Source organism: Tamandua tetradactyla, chromosome 7 (genome assembly GCF_023851605.1).
Source record: "Tamandua tetradactyla isolate mTamTet1 chromosome 7, mTamTet1.pri, whole genome shotgun sequence".
Taxonomy (NCBI): Eukaryota; Metazoa; Chordata; class Mammalia; order Pilosa; family Myrmecophagidae; genus Tamandua; species Tamandua tetradactyla.
In genome coordinates, this window is record NC_135333.1 from 45,509,807 (window position 1) to 45,532,562 (window position 22,756).

Here is a 22,756-nt window from a genome sequence, read left to right on the forward strand (position 1 = left end):
GTGGGACCATACAGTATTTGTCCTTTAGTTTTTGGCTGGACTCACTCAGCATAATGTTCTCTAGGTCCATCCATGTTATTACATGCTTCATAAGTTTATCCTGTCTTAAAGCTGCATAATATTCCATCGTATGTATATACCACAGTTTATTTAGCCATTCTTCTGTTGATGGACATTTTGGCTGTTTCCATCTCTTTGCAATTGTAAATAATGCTGCTATAAACATTGGTGTGCAAATGTCCGTTTGTGTCTTTGCCCTTAAGTCCTTTGAGTAGATACCCAGCAATGGTATTGCTGGGTCATATGGCAATTCTATATTCAGCTTTTTGAGGAACCGCCAAACTGCCTTCCACAGTGGTTGCACCATTTGACATTCCCACCAACAGTGGATAAGTGTGCCTCTTTCTCCGCATCCTCTCCAGCACTTGTCATTTTCTGTTTTGTTGATAATGGCCATTCTGGTGGGTGTGAGATGATATCTCATTGTGGTTTTAATTTGCATTTCTCTAATGGCCAGGGACATTGAGCATCTCTTCATGTGCCTTTTGGCCATTTGTATTTCCTCTTCTGGTAGGTGTCTGTTCAAGTCTTTTTCCCATTTTGTAATTGGGTTGGCTGTTTTTTGTTGTTGAGTTGAACAATCTCTTTATAAATTCTGGATACTAGACCTTTATCTGATATGTCATTTCCAAATATTATCTCCCATTGTGTAGGCTGTCTTTCTACTTTCTTGATGAAGTTCTTTGATGCACAAAAGTGTTTAATTTTGAGGAGCTCCCATTTATTTATTTCCTTCTTCAATGCTCTTGCTTTAGGTTTAAGGTCCATAAAACCGCCTCCAATTGTAAGTTTCGTAAGATATCTCCCTACATTTTCCTCTAACTGTTTTATGGTCTTAGACCTAATGTTTAGATCTTTGATCCATTTTGAGTTAACTTTTGTATAGGGTATGAGATATGGGTCTTCTTTCATTCTTTTGCATATGGATATCCAGTTCTCTAGGCACCATTTATTGAAGAGACTGTTCTGTCCCAGGTGAGTTGGCTTGACTGCCTTATCAAAGATCAAATGTCCATAGATGAGAGGGTCTATATCTGAGCACTCTATTCGATTCCATTGGTCGATATATCTATCTTTATGCCAATACCATGCTGTTTTGACCACTGTGGCTTCATAATATGCCTTAAAGTCAGGCAGCACAAGACCTCCAGCTTCGTTTGTTTTCCTCAAGATGTTTTTAGCAATTCGGGGCTCCCCCTCATTTTTGAACGACAATTTTGCTGGGTATAGAATTCTTGGTTGGCAGTTTTTCTCTTTTAGTAATTTAAATATATCATCCCACTATCTTCTCGCCTCCATGGTTTCTGCTGAGAATTCTACACATAGTCTTACTGGGTTTCCCTTGTATGTGATGGATTGCTTTTCTCTTGCTGCTTTGAAGATCCTCTCTTTCTCTTTGACCTCTGAAATTCTGACATGTAAGTGTCTTGGAGAACATCTGTTTGGATCTGTTTTCTTTGGGGTACACTGTACTTCTTGGATCTGTAATTTTAGGTCTTTCATAAGAGGTGGGAAATTTTCAGTGATAATTTCTTCCATTAGTTTTTCTCCTCCTTTTCCCTTCTCTTCTCCTTCTGAGACACCCATAAGATGTATATTTGTGCGCTTCATATTATCATTCAATTCCTTGAGTCCCTGCTCATATTTTATCATTTTCTTCCCTATAGTTTCTGTTTCTTGTCGGATTTCAGATGATCCGTCCTCCAGTTCACTAATCCTAACCTCTGTCTCTCGAAATCTACCATTGTAGGTTTCCATTGTTTTTTTCATCTCTTCTACTGTGCCTTTCATTCCCATAAGTTCTGTGATTTGTTTCTTCAGACTTGCCATTTCTTCTCTTTGTTCTTTCCTTGCGTTCTTCATATCCTCCCTCAATTCATTGATTTGTTTTTTGATGAGGTTTTCCATGTCTGTTTGTATATTCTGAATTAATTGTTTCAGCTCTTGTATCTCATTTGAACTATTGCTTTGTTCCTTTGACTAGGCCATATCTTCGATTTTCCTGGCGTGATTTATTTTTTGCTGGTGTGTAGACATTTAATTACCTTAATTAGTTTATTCTGAAGATTGCTTTCACTTCTCTTACCTAGTGTTTTCTTGCTAGATGAATTTGTTGTCTATCTGTTCTTTGACCTTCAGTTCAGCTTTTTCTGGACCTCTAGCTTAGGTTTTGTTTAACAGAGAATAATTTTTCAGTTCTTGTTTTCTTGTTTCTTGTCCTGCTTGTATGGTGCCTTTTCCCTCCCCACCCTTAGGAAGGTCTATGTAGGTATTATAGACTCCAGCCGGTTTTCCCAGACTAAACTGGCCTCCTGATTATCAGGGGGAAGGAGTCACCTGCGTCAGTTTTCCCTGAGAGTAAGACCCAGCAGGTTAAAACACTTTCCTGTGAATTCTCTGGCCTCTGTTTTTCTTATCCTGCCCAATATGTGGCGCTTGTCTCCCTGCAGGTCCCACGAGCATAAGATGTTGCGGCACCTTTAACTTTGGAAGATTCTCCCTGTTGGGGATGTGGTGGAAACAGAGGAGAGGTTGTAGGCTGGTTTTAATGGCTTCAAATTGCCAAGCCCTGGGGTCTGAATTCCTTGAGGGAGGGTTTCCACCTGAGTTGGGCTTCGCACCTCCCCTGGGGAAGGCACAGGAGGGAGACAACCCTGAAGGCAGTCCGTTTCTGCCTATGCCTGGGGCAGTTGCAGCCTGAGAAGTCCCGCCGCTGAATCCAGAGGCAGCCAAGCCTCTGTAGAAACGCAGCCACAAAAACCTCTGTTTCCTCCCCTTTCCTCTTTTTCTGTGAGCCCAATGAGCGACCTCTGCCTTGACCAGGTTCACCTGAGCTGGGGACCTATTTTTAGTAGTCAGAATTTGTTAATTAATGCCACAATTGGTGTTTGGTTGGACTCAGCCGCTGTTGCTGGTAAAGTCTTTTTCCTTTCCCCCGGGGAAGCAGCCTGTGGGGGAGGGGCGCCGGTCACCGGTCTCCGGCCACAGTGGCTTGGGGAACTCACGGTTCTGGGGAGGCTCACAGCCCGTCCAGCTGGTCCAGATTTGGGTACGCTATGTGTCCCGTCACTGATGTGCCTCCAGGAGCAGTTCTGTATTGTTTCTGGTTATTTAGTAGTTGTTCTGGAGGACGAACTAAAATGTGCACATTGCTAAGGTGCCATCTTGGCCACACCCCCTATAGTATACTCAAGAATGTTCATTTTTTTATGTTGTTGTGTTTAAAAAAAATTAAAAAGTAAGACAAGAAAACAAAAAGAATGTATGTGCTTATATATTGTTGTATCAATAAAAATTTTTTAAAAAAAAGATTTGATTTGTGGTCTAACATGGTCTCTGCCAAAAAATGTTCTTTCCATGTGCACTTGAGAAAAATGTATATTCTGCTGTTGTTGGGTGGAGTACTCTATATGTGTCCATTAGGTCTGACTGTTTAATAGTATTGTTCAAGTCCTCTATTTCCTTATTGACCTTTTGTTGTTGTTGTTCCTCAGTTACTCCATTACTGCTCCTTTTTGTATTTAGTTGCTTTTTTGTAATGTACCATTTTGGTTCCCTTCTTCCATCGTTTTTTTCCGTTTTTAGTTACTTTCTTAGTGGTTATCTTTGTACATACAATTAATATCTTATTCTAGTTTGCTAGCTGCCAGAATGCAATATACCAGAAATGGAATGGCTTTTAAAAAGGGGAATTTAATAAGTTGCTAGTTTACAGTTCTAAGGCTGAGTTAATGTCCCAATTAAAGCAACTCTATAGAAATGTCCAATGAAAGGCATACTTGGAAAGATACCTTGGTTCAAGAAGGTCTATGAAGTTCAGGGTTTCTCTCTCAAGTGAAAAGGCACTTAGCAAACACAGGGTTTCTCTCTCATCTGGAAAGGCACGTGGTGAACACAGCGGCATCTGCTAGCTTTTTCTTCTGGCTTCCTGTTTCATGAAGCTCCCCAGAAAGCATTTTCCTTCTTCATCTCCAAAGGTTGCTTGCTGGTACTCTGTGCTTCTAGTGTCTATGTCGTTCTGCTCTCTCAAAATCTCTCATTTTCTCCAAAATGCTTCCTCTTTTAAAGGATTCCAGTAAAGTAATCAAGACCTCCCTAGAATGGTTGGAGACACGTCTCCAACTCATCCACTTTCACAACCACTCTTGATTGAATCATATCTCCAGGGAGATGATCTAATTAAAGTTTCAAACATACAGTACTGAATAGGGATTAGAAGAAACGGCTGCCTTTAGAAAATGGGATTAGAATTAAAACATGGTTTTTCTAGGGTACATACATCCTCTCAAACCAGCACACATCTTAAACTAAATAACAACCTAATTCAATTAGTACCAACCTAGTTTCAGTAGTTTACAAACTCTGTACTCCAAATATCTCCATCCCTCCATCTTTCCACTGTTATTGGCTTAGATTACTTCTTTATACATTGTATGCCTGTTAACATGGATTTTAAATTTATTTTATACATTTGCCTGTTAAGTGGTGGGGGAAAGCAGTTACAAACCAAAACAGCAATAGTAAGTGATTTTATATTTACCTATGTAGTTACATTTATCAGTATTCTTTATTGCATTTTATGGCTTTGAGTTACTCTCTAGTGTCCTTTTGTTTCAGCCTGTACAACTCCCCTTTGTATTTCTTGAAGGATGGATCTTTTGGCAATGAACTTGTTAACCTTTTGTTTATATGTAAGTGTCTTAATTTCTCCTTCATTTTTGAAGAGTGATTTTGCTGGATATATAATTACTGGTTCAGAGTTTTTTTTCTTTAAGGACTTAAACTATGGCATCCTGCTGTCTTATGCCTTCCGTGGCTCCTGATGAGAAGTCCTCTCTCGATCTCTCGGGGATCCCTTATATGTGCTAAGTAATCTTTCTTTCTTCTTTCAAAATCTTTTCTTTGTCTTTGGATTTTGACAATTTCATTTGACTGTATAGATCTCTTAGTCTTTCTCCTGCTCAGAGTTCATTGAGCACCTGGATGTGTATTTTCATGTCTTTAATCAGATTTGGGAAGTTTTTAACCCAAAAACTTTTTAACCATTCGTCAAATACTTCAAATGGTGTGTATGTTAGTACACTTGCTGGTGTCCTGGGGTCCCTCAGACTCTATTCATTTTTCTTCATTATTTTTGTTTCTGCTCAAACTGAATAATTTCAATTATCTTGTCTTCAGGGTCGCTTATCCTTTCTTCTCCCTATTCACATCTGCTGTTGAATCCATCTAATGATTTTTTTTTCATCTAAATTACTGTACTTTGCAGCTCCAAGATTTCTGTTTGGTTCCTTTTATAATTTCCGTGTTTTAACTTTGTTCAGAGATTCCCTAATTTCCTTTAGTTTTTTTGTCTGTGTATTCCTTTAGCTCAATGAACAAATTTGACAGTTGATTTAAAATAAAGTCTTTGACTAATAGTTCCAATGTATGAGCTCCCTCAGGGATGGTTTCTGAGGAATTATTTTTTTTTTTTTGCTGTGAATGAATCATGCTATCCTGTTTCTTAGTGTGTTTTGTAATTTTTTGTTGAGAACCAGACATTCTGATTATTATGTTATAACTCTGGAAGTCCAATTCTCCCTCTTCTCTGGGATTGCTAGTTTTTTGCTTTGTTTTGTTTTTGAGGACTGGAGCTTCCAGACTGTGACTTTTCCAAACTGTTTTTTCTCCTAAACAGGGAATGGAGAGAGAAAAATAAAAATAGGTTCTGCCTCTTTGAGACTCCTCTGCTGCTTTTGGCTGAGGAAGGTTGGGATGGTGGTCATAAAATTGCTTGTGCTCCAGAGATGTGAAGTAGCTGATCAGAAGCAGTGATCAGCAATCAGACCACTCACACCCAGATTCTAGAGGCCCAGGTCCTTACAGCCCGCTCTGACCAGCAAGCTGCATCAGAAGCCCAAGCTGCTGTTTTCAGTGCTGCTGGCCACATGACTGGAGATTTCAGATGGTAGCCACTGCATGGAGGATGAAACTTACCACTGTGTACTACAGCTTACCAGCCTCTTCCTCCAGCCCTTCCTGGATGCTGCACCGTGTTTATTACTAGTTCCAAAATAGTTTATTCAGACAGCTCCTGCTAGTTCGATAGTTGTTTTTGTGGAAGGACTGAGTCCTGGGGCTTCTTACACCACCATCTCCCCACAGTCCTCCATCCCATTAGTCTTTAAGGAAGAGTTTTTCAAGATGAGAGATTTTACTGTTTTCTATTCTCTAGTAGGAGTGATCCATGAGGGGAGAGAAAGAGCTGCTCTAGATGTATAAGATGGGCTGGCTAAAAGAGAAAGAACATGCATTGAGACAGGGTGGAATGATGAGAACCTGAGAAGATGACAGGGCCCACTTGGCCTGTTGAATAGTCTTGCTGCAGCCTCCATCACTGACCACAGGCTGGTCCTCCCTGACTCTTCTGGGTCATGGTGTTTGCTGTCACATGTGTTCTCTGGGCTTGGGCCCCTACACATGCTCTCCCCTCCATGTATCCTGAGCTCTTTGCCAGGTTACTCCTGCATGTCCTCCATAGTCAGCTTAAGCCTCATCTCCATAAAGAAATTCTTCTCTGACCTTCCGACTTCTATATTATCAGTCTCCAAATTATATCCTCTTGAAATTAATCCTTCTTTGTAGCACTTAACACAGTTATAATGGATTCACCCTTAATGTTAGTCTTCTCTGCTCTAGAATGTAAGTTTGGCATTAGAATAAGGATATCTCTCTTATTACTCATCGCTATATTCCCCACACCTGCTTCAGTTCCTTGTTTATAGGCCTTTTATAGGCATTTGTTGAGTAAGTGAAGGTTTTGTGAATTGTTGTACCTGTCTCTTCTCTCCCAATTCACTTAGGGCAATGAAGCACGTGAAGGAAGAAGTCCATCGTGGTTCAATCCTGCTGAAGCTGTTCAAGTCATGCGTTACTGCTGCCTACTTGCCAGGAGCATCTCGAGTCAGGTGTTGGCGAGTGACATAGGTGTGATCACACCCTACCGGAAGCAGGTACAGGTCTGACTTCACAGAGATCCTTGTTTTGAAACTGCTGCAGCCTGCTTCCTTGGCTCCTGTAGTTTCATGCTGACTGGTTAGCAGGAATGAGTGCATGTTAAATGGCTGCAGGTGTTTGAAGTGCTGCTCTAAGTCAGAGGTCAGCAAAGTATGAAGCCACAGGCCAGATCCTGCCAGCTGCTTCTGAGCCCAATATGTTTTTTATGTTTTGAATGTTTATATGAGGCCCCACATATCCTTGATTTTGCCTCTTGGCCCACGAAGTTTAAAATATTTGTCATTTGGCCCTGTAAGAAAAAGTTGGCCAACCCCAGACCTACTAAACTCGTGTTTCTTAAAGGTGGCACTATTGTTCTTTTGGACAGGACAATTCTTTTCTGGTATACCTTTTTGCATGATAATAGGATACTTTAGCATCCCTGGTCCCAGATGCTAAGTCCCATAACGTACTCCACTTGTTTTGACAACCAGAAACTCCCCACACAGTTTAATAGTTGCTCTCAAGTGGTGGTGGGGTGCCTGCATCAAGGTTTTATTTGTCCCTATGGTGTACAGACCTCCAAACAAAGCATGAGGGCAACCTCCTGCCATCCAAAATAGAAGACGAGGCACATGGATGGTGATGGTAATAGGTGGCATTTCTTGAGGACATAGTGATAGGCCATGTACACTGCTGAGCCCCTCAAAAACATCTTCTCTTGTCTGAAATTGGGACAAGACTTGAGTGGTGAGGACTTAATCCTTCCACTGATAAAGAAGAAATCACAGAGGCTTCAAGAAGATAAGTAATTTGCCAGTCATCACACATCTATTTGGTGTGTAGACCAAAATTCAAACCCCTAGCCCTCTTTCTTTTTATTTATTTATTTATTTATTTATTTATTTATTTATTTATTTATTACATGGGCAGGCACTGGGAATCAAACCCGGGACTCCAACATGGCAGGCGAGAACTCCACCTGCTGTGCCACCGTGGCCCGCCCTAGCCCTCTTTCTTAACCATTATGTTTTAGACCAGTTGCCATATTGCTAAACCAGACTTATTAATACAATGATTACACTCCCTCCAAAAGAAGCTGTAGAATTATTATCCCTTCTGTTTTTACATACCTAGATGATTGGGTGCTGAGACTCTCTGAATTAAAACATATTCAAGACCATCACTTATTTGAGCTTTACTTTTTTTTTTTGAGCTTTACTTCTGATTATGATTAATTTTCCAAATTTTAGTTTTAGCCTTTCCAACCAAGTGACCCATTTTTTACTTGAATTCTCATTACTTTTTTTCGTGATTAAAATACAAGGTTCCCATATACCAACCTTTTGTTAACACTTTGCATTAGTATGCAACATTTGTTACAACTGATGAAAGCATGTTTTTAAAATTGTACCATTAACTATGGTCATGAGTTAACTGTTTGTATTGCTCTTCACATGGTAAATATTATAAGAAATCCTTACAGTTGGCAATGAGTGAAAAAATTAATCTTGGCTTTTGGGGTTAAAAAGTTACTATGTGATATCATTTCCTTTCAGGCTAAAGGACTTCTTTTGGTATTTCTTTGTAAAGCAAGCCTGGTACAAACCAGTTATTTTAGTGTTTACTTGGGAATATCTTTTTTACACCTTCTATTTTGAAGGATGGTTTGGCTGGCTATAAAATTCATAGTTGATAGATTTTTTTCCTTCTGCTCTTTGAATCTGTTCTCAGGCTCCACTGTTGGAGGTGAGGAGTTGGTCGTTAATCAGACTGTGAGTCTCCCTTTGTGATGAATTGTTTTCTCCTGGTGCTTCCAAATTTCTCATTGCCTTTATCTTTTAATAGTTTTCTATGATGTGTCTACATGTAGTTTTCTTTGCATTTATCCTACTTAGGATTTATTGACCTTCTTGGATCTGTACATAAATGTTTTTCAGCAAATTTAGGACATTTTCATCCATTATTTCTTAAAATGTCTTTTTGACACATTTTCTTTCTCCTCTCCTTTTAAACTCCCCTATAGATGTGCTCGGAAATATGAGGGCATACCACAGGTCTCTGACTTTGCCCATTTTTATCAATCCTTTTTCTCTCTGTTCTTCAGCTTGGTTGATTTCTATTGATCTATCTTTAAGTTCGTAATTATTTTTCCTCTGCCATCTTAACTCTACTCTTGAGCTCCTCTTGTGAAATTTTTAGTTTAATCATTGTACTTCATATCTGGTTCTATTTTAGTTTGTAAGATGCTGGAATGCAATGTACCAGAAACAGAATGGCTTTTAAAAGGGAATTTATTAAGTTGCAAGTTTACAGTTCTAAGGCTATGAAAATGTCCAAATTAAGGCATCCAGAGAAAGAGATACCTTAACTCCAAAGAAAAGGCCAGTGTGAAGTTCTGGATTTGTCACTTAGCTGGGACAGCACATGGTGATGTCTGCTAGCTTTCTGTCCTCAATTCAGAAGGCTTCCCTGGGCTTTTTTCCTTCCAGTTTGCAGTAACACATGTATCATTTCTGTCTGAGGCCTCATCAGAGGTATCTTTAGAGTCTACATTTCTACCAACAGTCTCTTCAGAACATACTAGGCCTTCTCTATCAAGCTCCTCACAACTCTTCCAGTATACTCCCCTTATCTATTTAAAAAACTGTTTCAATATGTTTGGTATTTGCAAACCACAACAGCATCCCACTTCTCCAGCACCAAAATCTGAATTAGTTTGTAAGCTGCCGGAATGCAATATACCAGAGATGGACTGGCTTTTAAAAAGGGGAATTTATTAAGTTGCAGGTCTACAGTTCTAAGGCCATGAAAATGTGCAAACTAAGGCATCTAGGGAAAGGAACCTTGATTCAAGAAAGACCAATGAAGTTCAGGATTTCTGTCTCGTCTGGGAGGGCACATGGTGATATCTGCTAGCTTTCTCTCCTCATATCATAAGGCTTCCCTGGGGCCATTTTCCTTCTGCATCTCCAGAGTTTTCTGGCTGTATGGGCTCTGTTGGTTCTGGTGACTCTCAGCTCTGAAGCTTTTTCCAAATGGTTCCTTCTTAAAGGGCTCCAGTAAGAAACCCCACCTTGAATGGATAAGACACATCTCCATGGAAACCATCTAATGAGAAGTTACCCCACACACACACACATACAGTTGGGTGGGTCAGATCTCAGCGGAGACAAAAGATCCCACCCAGCAATATTGAATGATGGTTAAGGAACATGGCATTTCTCAGGTACATAATAACTTCAGACTGGGACAGATTCTTCTTCTTCTTCTTTTTTTTTGTGTGTGTTGTATGGCAGGGTCGCATTTCATTATTTTTCCATATGCGTATCCTGTTATTGCAGCACCATTTGTTGAATTATTGTTTATTTTTTGTTTGTTTTGCTTGTTTGTTTTTTGAGGGAAGCGCATAGACTAGGAATCAACCCAGGTCTCCCGCATGGCAGGTGACAGTTCTACCACTGAACTACACTTGCACCCCCCACAGTTTCTTTCTTTAATAATTTCTCCGTTAGTGGGTATCTCTGTCAATTCATTGTTAAACTGTCCTTGAATTATTTTAACATGGTTCTCTCTAGTTCTTGGGACATGTTTATAGTACCCTCTTTAAAGTCTGCTAAATCCAACACCTGAAAACACTGAGAGACAGTTTCTATTATGCTTTTATCTTCTGAGTATGGGTCGTACTTTCTGATTCTTTGTAAGAATCATACTCTTTTGTTGAAATTGGACTTTTTAGGTGATATATTATAAGAACTCAGGATTCCCAATCTCCCTACCCCCCTGCCAAAGATTATTATTGTTGCTGTTTTATTTTTACTTGTTTGTTTATTTAGTAACTTGCCAGTGTTAAACCTATGAAGTCTCTCTCCTCTGTAGAATGTGACAGTTTCTCTGCTCAGTTTAATTTTTTTTTATTCTTTTTAATTTTTTCACACTTCTTTTTATTAGAGAAGTTGTAAGATTACAGAAAAAACATGCCCAAAATTCAGACTTCCCATACAACTCCCTTCATACACAGTTTTCTCTATTACTAGAACTTTGCATTAGTGGGATACCTTTGTTAAAATTGGGGAAAGATTAAAATTGTGCTATTGTCCATACCTTGCATAAAAATTCACTGTTTGTGTTTTATGTCCTTTGGTTTATGTCCTAGTTACTCTAGAACCATATACAACTAAAATTTTCCTTTTAACCACATTCAGATATATATAATTCAGTGCTGTTAATTACATTCACAATATTGCACCATAATCACCACCATACGTTTTCCAAATCTTTTCCACTGCCCCAGCTAGAAACTGTGTACCAATTAAGCATTAACATCCCATTCCCTATCCCACCCGAGTTTGTGACTCAATGAATTTTCGTATTCTAAGAATTGCCTGTCAGTGAGATATACAGTATTTGTCCTTTCCTGTCTAACTTATTTCACTCATCATGCCATCTTCAAAACTCATCCATATTGTCACATGTATCAGAACTCCATTCCTTTTTATGACTGAATTACATTATATGGCTGTTTCACAACCATAGACTAATGGACACATGGGTGGCTTCCACCTTTTGGCAATTGTGAATAATACCGCTGTGAACATCGGTGTACAAATACCTGAGTCCCTGCTTTCACTTATTTTGGGTTTATACCCAAAAGATTTTCAGGTCATGTGGTAATTCCACACTTAACTTTCTGAGGAACCAACCAAACTGTCTTCCAAGGCAGCTGCAGTTCTTTACATTCCCACTAACAATGAACAAGTGTTATGGTTTCTCCATATCCCTACAACACTTATTTCTGGTTTTATTAATAGCCATTCTGGTGGTTGTGAAATGGCATCTCATTATGGTTTTGATTTGTATCTCCCTAATGTGTGATGATGTTGATCATCTCTACATGTGCTTTTTGTCCATTTGTATGTCTTCTTTGGAGAAATGTCTGTTCAAGTCTTCTGCCCATTTTTTTTTCCTGCCCATTGTTTAATTGGATTGTTTGTCTTCTGGTTATAGAGTTGCAGGATTTATTTTTGTACTCTTGATATTAAACCCTTATCAGACATGTGGTGTCAAAATATTTTCTCCTATTCTGTAGGCTCTCTTTTTACTTTCATGATAAAGTCCTTTTTTGCATAAAAGTTTTTAATTTTGCAGTGATTCCATTTATCTATTTTTCCTTTTGTTGCTCATGCTATTGGTGTGTAAAGTCTAAGAGACCATTGGTGCTGAAGATGTTTTCCTATGGTTTTGTATCGGACTTTCATAGTTTTGGTTCATATATTTAGGTCTTTGATCCATTTTGAGTTCATGTTTGTCTGTGGTATTAGGTATAGGGATCTGCCCTCATTCTTCTGGATGTCCAGTTTTCCTAATACCATTTGTTAAAGAGACCTTTCTTTCCCAATTCAGCGGACTTGACACTGTTGTCAAATATCATTTGGACATAGATGTAAAGCTTTATTTTTGAACTTTCAGTTACATTCCATTAGTCTATATGTCTCATCCTGTGCCAGTTCCATGCTGTTTTGATTACTGCATCTTTGTAATAAGTTTGAAGATCAGAAAGTGTGAGTCCTCCAGGTTTGTTTTTCCTTTTTAAGATAGATTTAGCTATTTGGGGCCTCATACCCTTCCTTATAAATGTGATTATTGCCTTTCTGGTTTCTGCAAAGAAGGGTGTTGTGATTTTTATTGGGACTGCACTGAATATATAAATTGTTTTGGGTAGTACGCTGCTTTGAAAGGAAGTATGCCCCCTAAAAAAAACCATGTTTTAATATAAATCCCATTTCATAAAGGTAGAATAATCTATTCAATACTGTATGTTTGAAAATGTAATGAGATCATCTCCCTGGTTGATGTGATTTAGTTAAGAATAGTTGTTAAGGACTTCCGGAGAAGATGGCGGCTTAGTAAGACGCGCGGGTCTTAGTTCCTCCTCCAGAACAGCTACTAGGGGAGTAGAAACGATACAGAACAGCTCCCGGAGCCATGACAGAGATCAAGAAGACAGCGTACCCCATTCTGGAACGGCTGACTGGCTGGGAGAACCCGCTCCGGTGAGATCGTCGAGGGGCGCGGGCTTCCCCGGGCCGGGGTGGCAAGCGGCTGGAGTCCCTCCCTTCCTCTTTCCCGGGCCAGCTGGGAGGATTGGACAGACGGTCCCCTGAAGCTGCGGCGGCTGGCGCGCCCCCCACACGCGCGGCCCCCCGGACCAAGGGGAAAATTGGATCAGAGATACCCAGGCCGTGGAGCATGGTGACCGGGGTCCCTTCCAAACATGTGGCTTCCTGGTCCGGCTGGGAACGGTGCACTCTCCCGGGCTGCGGCGGCTGGCGCCCTCCCGCCACACTTGGCGCCTCAGGCCAGCTAGGAGATTCGGATGGGTGCTCTCCCGGGCTGCGGCGGCCGGCGACCCTCCCTGAGTTCGGATCCCTGGGCCGGCTAGCACTCTTCCAAGCCGCTTCGGCTGGCGAACCTCCCGCACGGCGAGAGTTTTCCAAAGTTAAAGGAACCACAGCACGTTTTACTGGTGGGACCCACAGACAAACGAGTGCCACGAGCGCCACCTACTGGGCAGGATAAGAAAAACAGAACCCAGAGATTTCACAGAAAAATCTTTCAACCTGTTGGGTCCAACACCCAGGGAAATCTGACTAAATGCCCAGACGCCAGCAGAAGATAACGGATCACGCTCAGAAAATTGAAAATATGGCCCAGTCAAAGGAACAAACCAGTAGTTCAAATGAGATACAGGAGCTGAGACAACTAATGCTGAATATACGAACAGAAATGGAAAACCTCTTCAAAAACGAAATCGATAAATTGAGGGAGGACATGAAGAAGACATGGGCTGAACAAAAAGAAGAAATAGAAAAACTGAAAAAACAAATCACAGAACTTATGGAAGTGAAGGATAAAGTAGAAAAGATGGAAAAAACAATGGATACCTACAATGATAGATTTAAAGAGACAGAAGATAGAATTAGTGATTTGGAGGATGGAATATCTGAATTCCAAAAAGAAACAGAAACTATAGAGAAAAGAATGGAAAAATTTGAACAGGGGATCAGGGAACTGAAGGACAATATGAAGCACACAAATATACGTGTTGTTGGTGTCCCAGAAGGAGAAGAGAAGGGAAAAGGAGGAGAAAAACTAATGGAAGAAATTATCACTGAAAATTTCCCAACTCTTATGAAAGACCGAAAATTACAGATCCAAGAAGTGCAGCGCACCCCAAAGAGAATAGACCCAAATAGGCGTTCTCCAAGACACTTACTAGTTAGAATGTCAGAGGTCAAAGCGAAAGAGAGGATCTTGAAAGCAGCAAGAGAAAAATAATCCATCACATACAAGGGAAACCCAATAAGACTATGTGTAGATTTCTCAGCAGAAACCATGGAAGCTAGAAGACAGTGGGATGATATATTTAAATTATTAAAAGAGAAAAACTGCCAACAAAGACTTCTATATCCAGCAAAATTGTCCTTCAAAAATGAGGGAGAAATTGAACATTCTCAGACAAAAAATCACTGAGAGAATTTGTGACCAAGAGACCAGCTCTGCAAGAAATACTAAAGGGAGCACTAGAGTCAGATACAAAAAGACAGAAGAGAGAGGTATGAAGAAGAGTGCAGAAAGAAGGAAAATCAGATATGATGTACATAATACAAAAGACAAAATGGTAGAGACAAATATTATCCAAACAGTAATAACACTGAATGTTAATGGACTGAATTCCCCAATCAGAAGACATAGACTGGCAGAGTGGATTAAAAAACAGGATCCTTCTATATGCTGTCTACAGGAAACACATCTTAGACCCAAAGATAAACATGGTTGAAAGTGAAAGGTTGGGAAAAGATATTTCATGCAAATAACAACCAGAAAAAAGCAGGAGTAGCTATACTAATATCCAACAAATTACACTTCAAATGTAAAACAGTTAAAAGAGACAAAGAAGGACACTATCTACTAATAAAAGGAACAATTAAACAAGAAGACATAACAATCATAAATATTTATGCACCGAACCGGAATGCCCCTAAATACGTGAGGAATACACTGCAAACACTGAAAAGGGAAATAGGCACATCTACCATAATAGTTGGAGACTTCAATTCCCCACTCTCATCAATGGACAGAACATCTAGACAGAGGATCAATAAAGAAATAGAGAATCTGAATATTACTATAAAGGAGCTAGACTTAACAGACATTTATAGGACATTACATCCCACAACAGCAGGATACACCTTTTTCTCAAGTGCTCATGGATCATTCTCAAAGATAGACCATATGCTGGGTCACAAAGCAAGTCTTAACAAATTTAAAAAGATTGAAATCATACACAACACTTTCTCGGATCATAAAGGAATGAAGTTGGAAGTCAATAATAGGCGGAGTGCCAGAAAATTCACAAATACGTGGAGGCTCAACAACACACTCTTAAACAACGAGTGGGTCAAAGGAGAAATTGCAAGAGAAATTAGTAAATACCTCGAGGCGAATGAAAACGAAAACACAACATATCAAAACTTATGGGATGCAGCAAAGGCAGTGCTAAGAGGAAACTTTATTGCCCTAAATGCCTATATCAGTAAAGAAGAAAAGGTAAAAAATCAGGAATTAACTGTCCACTTGGAAGAACTGGAGAAAGAACAGCAAACTAATCCCAAAGCAAGCAAAAGGAAAGAAATAACAAAGATTAGAGCAGAAATAAATGAAATTGAAAACATGAAAACAATAGAGAAAGTCAATAAGGCCAGAAGTTGGTTCTATGAGAAAATCAATAAGATTGATGGGCCATTAGCAAGATTGACAAAAAGAAGAAGAGAGAGGATGCAAATAAATAAGATCAGAAATGGAAGAGGAGACATAACTACTGACCTCACAGAAATAAAGGAGGTAATAACAGGATACTATGAACAACTTTACTCTAATAAATACAACAATTTAGATGAAATGGACGGGTTCCTGGAAAGACATGAACAACCGACTTTGACTCAAGAAGAAATAGATGACCTCAACAAACCAATCACAAGTCAAGAAATTGAATTAGTCATTCAAAAGCTTCCTAAAAAGAAAAGTCCAGGACCAGACGGCTTCACATGTGAATTCTATCAAGCATTCCAGAAAGAATTAGTACCAACCCTCCTCAAACTCTTCAAAAAAATCAAAGTGGAGGGAAAACTACCTAATTCATTCTATAAAGCCAACATCACCCTCATACCAAAACCAGGCAAAGATATTACAAAAAAAGAAAACTACAGACCAATCTCTCTAATGAATATAGATGCAAAAATCCTCAATAAAATTCTAGCAAATCGTATCCAACAACACATTAAAAGAATTATACATCATGACCAAGTAGGATTCATCCCAGGTATGCAAGGATGGTTCAACATAAGAAAATCAATTAATGTAATACACCTTATCAACAAATCAAAGCAGAAAAATCACATGATCATCTCAATTGATGCAGAGAAGGCATTTGACAAGATTCAACATCCTTTCCTGTTGAAAACACTTCAAAAGATAGGAGTACAGGGGAACTTCCTTAAAATGATAGAGGGAATATATGAAAAACCCACAGCTGATATCATCCTCAATGGGAAAAAATTGAAAACTTTCCCCCTAAGATCAGGAACAAGACAAGGATGTCCACTATCACCACTATTATTCAACATTGTGTTGGAGGTTCTAGCCAGAGCAATTAGACAAGAAAAAGAAATACAAGGCATCAAAATTGGAAAGGAAGAAGTAAAACTATCACTGTTTGCAGACGATATGATACTATACGTCGAAAACCCAGAGAAATCCACAACAAAACTACTAGAGCTAATAAATGAGTACAGCAAAGTAGCAGGTTACAAGATCAACATTCAAAAATCTGTAGCATTTCTATACACTAGCAATGAACAAGCGGAGGGGGAAATCAAGAAACAAATCCCATTTACAATTGCAACTAAAAGAATAAAATACCTAGGAATAAATTTAACTAAAGAGACAAAAAACCTATATAAAGAAAACTACAAAAAACTGCTAAAAGAAATCACAGAAGACCTAAATAGATGGAAGGGCATACCGTGTTCATGGATTGGAAGACTAAATATAGTTAAGATGTCAATCCTACCTAAATTGATTTACAGATTCAATGCAATACCAATCAAAATCCCAACAACTTATTTTTCAGAAATAGAAAAACCAATAAGCAAATTTATCTGGAAGGACAGGGTGCCCCAAATTGCTAAAAACATCTTGAGGGAAAAAAACGAAGCTGGAGGTCTTGCACTGCCTGACTTTAAGGCATATTATGAAGCCACAGTGGTCAAAACAGCATGGTATTGGCATAAAGATAGATATATCGACCAATGGAATCGAATAGAGTGCTCAGATATAGACCCTCTCATCTATGGACATTTGATCTTTGATAAGGCAGTCAAGCCAACTCACCTGGGACAGAACAGTCTCTTCAACAAATGGTGCCTAGAGAACTGGATATTCATATGCAAAAGAATGAAAGAAGACCCATATCTCACACCCTACACAAAAGTTAACTCAAAATGGATCAAAGATCTAAACATTAGATCTAAGACCATAAAACAGTTAGAGGAAAATGTAGGGAGATATCTTATGAATCTTACAATTGGAGGCAGTTTTATGAACCTTAAACCTAAAGCAAGAACGCTGAAGAAGGAAATAAATAAATGGGAACTCCTCAAAATTAAACACTTTTGTGCATCAAAGAACTTCATCAAGAAAGTAGAAAGACAGCCTACACAATGGGAATCAATATTTGGAAATGACATATCAGATAAAGGTCTAGTATCCAGAATTTATAGAGATTGTTCAACTCAACAACAAAAAGACAGCCAACCCAATTACAAAATGGGAAAAAGACTTAATAGACACCTCTCAGAGGAGGAAATACAAATGACCAAAAGGCACATGAAGAGATGCTCAATGTCCCTGGCCATTAGAGAAATGCAAATCAAAACCACAATGAGATATCATCTCACACCCACCAGAATGGCCATTATCAACAAAACAGAAAATGACAAGTGCTGGAGAGGATGCGGAGAAAGAGGCACACTTATCCACTTTTGGTGGGAATGTCAAATGGTGCAACCACTGTGGAAGGCAGTTTGGCGGTTCCTCAAAAAGCTGAATATAGAATTGCCATACGACCCAGCAATACCATTGCTAGGTATCTCCTCAAAGGACTTAAGGGCAAAGACACAAACGGACATTTGCACACCAATGTTTACAGCAGCGTTATTTACAATTGCAAAGAGATGGAAACAGCCAAAATGTCCATCAACAGACGAGTGGCTAAACAAACTGTGGTATATACATACGATGGAATATTATGCAGCTTTAAGACGGAATAAACTTATGAAGCATGTAATAACATGGATGGACCTAGAGAACATTATGCTGAGTGAGTCTAGCCAAAAACTAAAGGGCAAATACTGTATGGTCCCACTGATGTGAACGGACATTCGAGAATAAACTTGGAATATGTCATTGGTAACAGAGTCCAGCAGGAGTTAGAAACAGGGTAAGATAATGGGTAATTGGAGCTGAAGGGATACAGACTGTGCAGCAGGACTAGATACAAAAACTCAAAAATGGACAGCACAATAATATCTAATTGTAAAGTAATCATGTTAAAACACTGAATGAAGCTGCATCTGAGCTATAGGTTTTTTTTTTTTTTTTTGGTCTGTCTGTTTGTTTGTCCTTTTTTTCTTTTTCCTTTTTTTTACTATTATTATTTTTTTATTTTTTTCTCTATATTAACATTCTATATCTTTTTCTGTTGTTTTGCTAGTTCTTTTTCTGAATCGATGCAAATGTACTAAGAAATGATGACCATGCATCTATGTGATGATGTTAAGAATTACTGATTGCATATGTAGAATGGAATGATTTCTAAATGTTGGGTTAATTTCTTTTTTTTTCTTTAATTAATAAAAAAAATTTTTTAATTAAAAATAAAAAAATAAAAAATAAAAAAGAATAGTTGTTAAACTGGATTAGGGGATGACATGTCTCCACCCATTTGAGTGGGTCTTGATTAGTTTCTGAAGTCCTATAAAAGAGGAAACATTTTGGAGAATGCGAGATTCAGAGAGAGCAGATAATGCTGCAGTACCACGAAGCAGAGAGTCCACGAACCAGTGACCTTTGGAGATGAAGAAGGAAAACACCTCCTGGGGGAGCTTCACGAAACCGGAAGCCAGGAGAGAAAGTTCGCAGATGACGCCTCGCTTGCCATGTGCCCTTCCATCTGAGAGAGAAACTGTGAGTGTGTTCACCATGTGCCTTCTGACTTGACAGAGAAACCCTGAACTTCATCGGCCTTCTTGAACCAAGGTTTCTTTCCCTGGATGCCTTTGATTGGATATTTCTATAGACTTGTTATAATTGGGACATTTTCTCAGCCTTAGAACTGTAAACCAGCAACTCATTAAATTCTCCCTTTTAAAAGCCATTCCGTTTCTGGTATATTGCATTCCGGCAGCTAGCAAACTAGAACAGGTAGAATTAACATCTTAATAATATTTAACTTCCATTCCATGAACAAAGAATATCCTTCCATTTATTTGACTGTTCTTTGATTTCTTTCAATAACGTTTTATAATTTTCAGTGTATATCCTTTATTAAATTGATTCCTAGATATTGATTCTTGTAGTTGCTATTGTAAATGGATTTATTTTTCTTTGTATCCTCTTCAGATTGTTCATTACTAGTGTTTTTGTGTGTTGATCGTGTGCTACACCACTTTGCTGAGTTTGTTTATGAGCACTAATAGCTTTATTGTGGATTTTTCAGGGTTTTCTATGTACAGGATCATGTCATCTGCAAAGAGGGAAAGTTTTACTTCTTCCTTTCCAATTTGGATGCCTTTAATTTCTTTTTCTTGTCTGATTACTCTTGCTAGAACTTCTGGTTAAGTGTTGAATAACAGTGGTGACAGTGAGCATCCTTGTGTCATTCCTGATCTCAGAGGTAAAGCTTTCTTTCATCATCGAGTATGATATCAGCTGGGTTTTTCATATATGCCTTTATCATATTGAGGAAGTTTCCTTCTATTCCTAGTTTTCTAAGTGTATTTATCAAGAAGGGGTGCTGGTTTTTGTCGAATGCGTTTTCTGCATCAATTGAGAATGAACATGTGGTGTTTTTTCTTCATTCTGTTAATGTGTGTTGTATTACATTCGTTGATTTTCTTACATAGAATCACCTTCACATACCTGGTGTAAAATTCCACTTGGTCATAGTGCACAACTCTTTTAATATGTTTGTTGGATTCAGTTTGCTGATACACTGTTGAGGATTTTTTGCATCTATATTCATAAGAGATATGAGTCTGTAACTTTAATTTCTTCTGATATTGTTATCTGACTTGATATGAGGGTGATGTTGGCCTCATAGAATGAATTAAGGAGGGATCCTCAAATTTTTGAAGAGTTTCAGCAGAAATGATTTAATTTTTCTTGAAATATTTGGTAGAATTCAGTAAGCCTTCAGGTCCTGAGCTTTTCTTTGTTAAGAAGTTTTTCATTGCCAGTTCAATCTCCTTACTAGTTATTGGTCTGTTGAAATCTTCTGTTTTTTCTTGAGTCAGTATTGGTAGTTTGTTTCTAGAAATTTCAGTAGTTTGTGTGTTTCTAGAAATTTCCATCTCATCTAGGTTTATCTCATTTGTTACTACATAGTTATATATATATAGTATCCTTTTGAAGTTCATTTTATTTCAGTGCTGTTGGTAGTAATGTTCCCCTTTTATTTCTGATTTTAATTGTTTGTATTTTTCTCTTTTTTCTTAGTTTAGCCTAAAGTTTGTTGGTTTTATTGATCTTTTCAAAAAAACAACTTTTGGTTGTGTCAGTTCTCTCTATTGTATTCCTATTCTCTATTTCATTTATCTCTTTTCTAATCTTTGTTATTTCCTTCCTTCAGTTCACATTGGGTTTAGTTTGCTGTTCCCTCTCTAGATCATCCAGTTGTGAGGTTAGGTCTCTACTTTGAGATCTTTCTTCTTTTTTGATGCTGGCATTTGGAGGTATAAGTTTTCCTCTCAGCACTGCCTTTGCCTTACACCATAAATTTGGGTATGTTGTGTTTTCTTTTTCATTTGCCTCGAGATATTTCCTAATTTCCCTTATGATTTCTTCTTTGACCTAACAGTTGTTAGAGTGCATTAATTTCCAAATATTTGTGAATACTATAATTCTCCCTCTGTTATTGATTTCTAGCTTCATTCCATTTTAGTTGGAGAAGGTACATTCTGTGATTTAAATATTTTTTAATTTATTGAGACTTGTATATTGACTTAACATATGGGCTATCTGGAGAATGACATATGTCCGCTAAAGAAGAATGTGGGTTCTACTACTGTTGGGTAAAGTGTTCTATATATGGCAACTTACTAATGTCTTTGAATTTAAGAAGAGTCTCTTGTAAACACCATATAGTTGGGTCATGCTTTTTTGATTCATTCTGCCAGACTCTGCCTTTTGACTGGAGAGTTTAATCCATTTACATTTTTTGTGGAGATGTATGGGCTGGGAATTGAACCTGAGGCTCCCCATGGCAGGCGAGCATTCTAACCACTGAACCATCTGTGTACCCTAATCCATTTACATTTAAAGTAACTACTGATATGTATGAGTTTTTTCCTCCTATTTTGCTGTTTGTTCTTTGTAAGTCTTAAAACCTTTTATCCCTCAGTTCTTCCATTAATGCTTACTTTCTTCTTTTTTTTTTACTGTGCCATTTTGAGTTCCTTCTTATTTCTTTCTGAATATGTTTTCTTTGTATTCACTATGAGGCTTAAATCTATCACAATCCCATTTGATTTGTTACTAATTTAACTTCCACAGAATATTCATACATACATTGTTCTTATAGTCTTCCATTCTCTCGCCTTTTTGTTGTGCTTGTTACAAAATACATTCTATAATAATCCACAATCATGGGTTTATCATTACTCTTTATGCATTTGCATTTTAGAATCTTTAAGAAGTAAAAGTGGAATTACATATCAAAGGATAATAATAATAGTGCAATACTGTAAATTGTAACTCTCATATGGTTACCTTTACCAGGTGACTTTATTTCTTTATGCCATTTTAATCCATTGTCTGGAGTCCTTTCCTTTCAGTCTAAAGAACTCTCTTTAGCATTGCTTTTATGTCAGGTCTACTGGTGATTAATTCACTCAGCTTTTGTTTATCAGGAAATGTTGTAATGTCTCCCAAAAAATGGACAGTTTTTCCAGATATTACAATTCTTGATGGCAATTGTTTTCTTTTAGCACTTTAAATATTTCATCGCTCTGCCTTCTTGCCTCCATAGTTTCTAATGAGAAATCTGCACTTAATCTTATTGAGGCTCCCTCGAACATAACACATTATTTTTTCTCTTGAAACTCTCAGAACTCTTTCTTTGTCCCTAATATTCAACAGTTTGACTACTAGGAGTATGATTATGGTTCTCTTTGTGTTTATCCTGTTTGGGATTCATGGGGTTTCTCAAATGTGCATATTCATGTATTTTGTTTAATTTGAGAAGTTTTCTGCTGTTAACTATCTGAATATTCCTTCTGCCCCTTTCCCTCTTCTGCTTCTGGGATTCCCATAATGCATGTATTGCTAGACCTTATGGTGGCCCACAGGGCTCTTTGGCTCTGTTCCCTTTTTTGCTTCTTTT

General features: G+C 38.3%; 1 protein-coding gene across 5 annotated transcripts in view; it reads left to right on the forward strand.

Annotated features, from left to right (window-relative positions):
• MOV10L1 (Mov10 like RNA helicase 1) overlaps window positions 1-22,756 on the forward strand; it is a 179,531-nt gene that overhangs the window by 141,675 nt on the left and 15,100 nt on the right. For all 5 annotated transcript variants that reach the window (XM_077169223.1, XM_077169224.1, XM_077169225.1 and 2 more), the window contains one exon: window positions 6,903-7,052. In XM_077169223.1, the coding sequence (XP_077025338.1) occupies window positions 6,903-7,052 (150 nt within the window). The remainder of the gene's footprint in view (window positions 1-6,902; window positions 7,053-22,756) is intronic.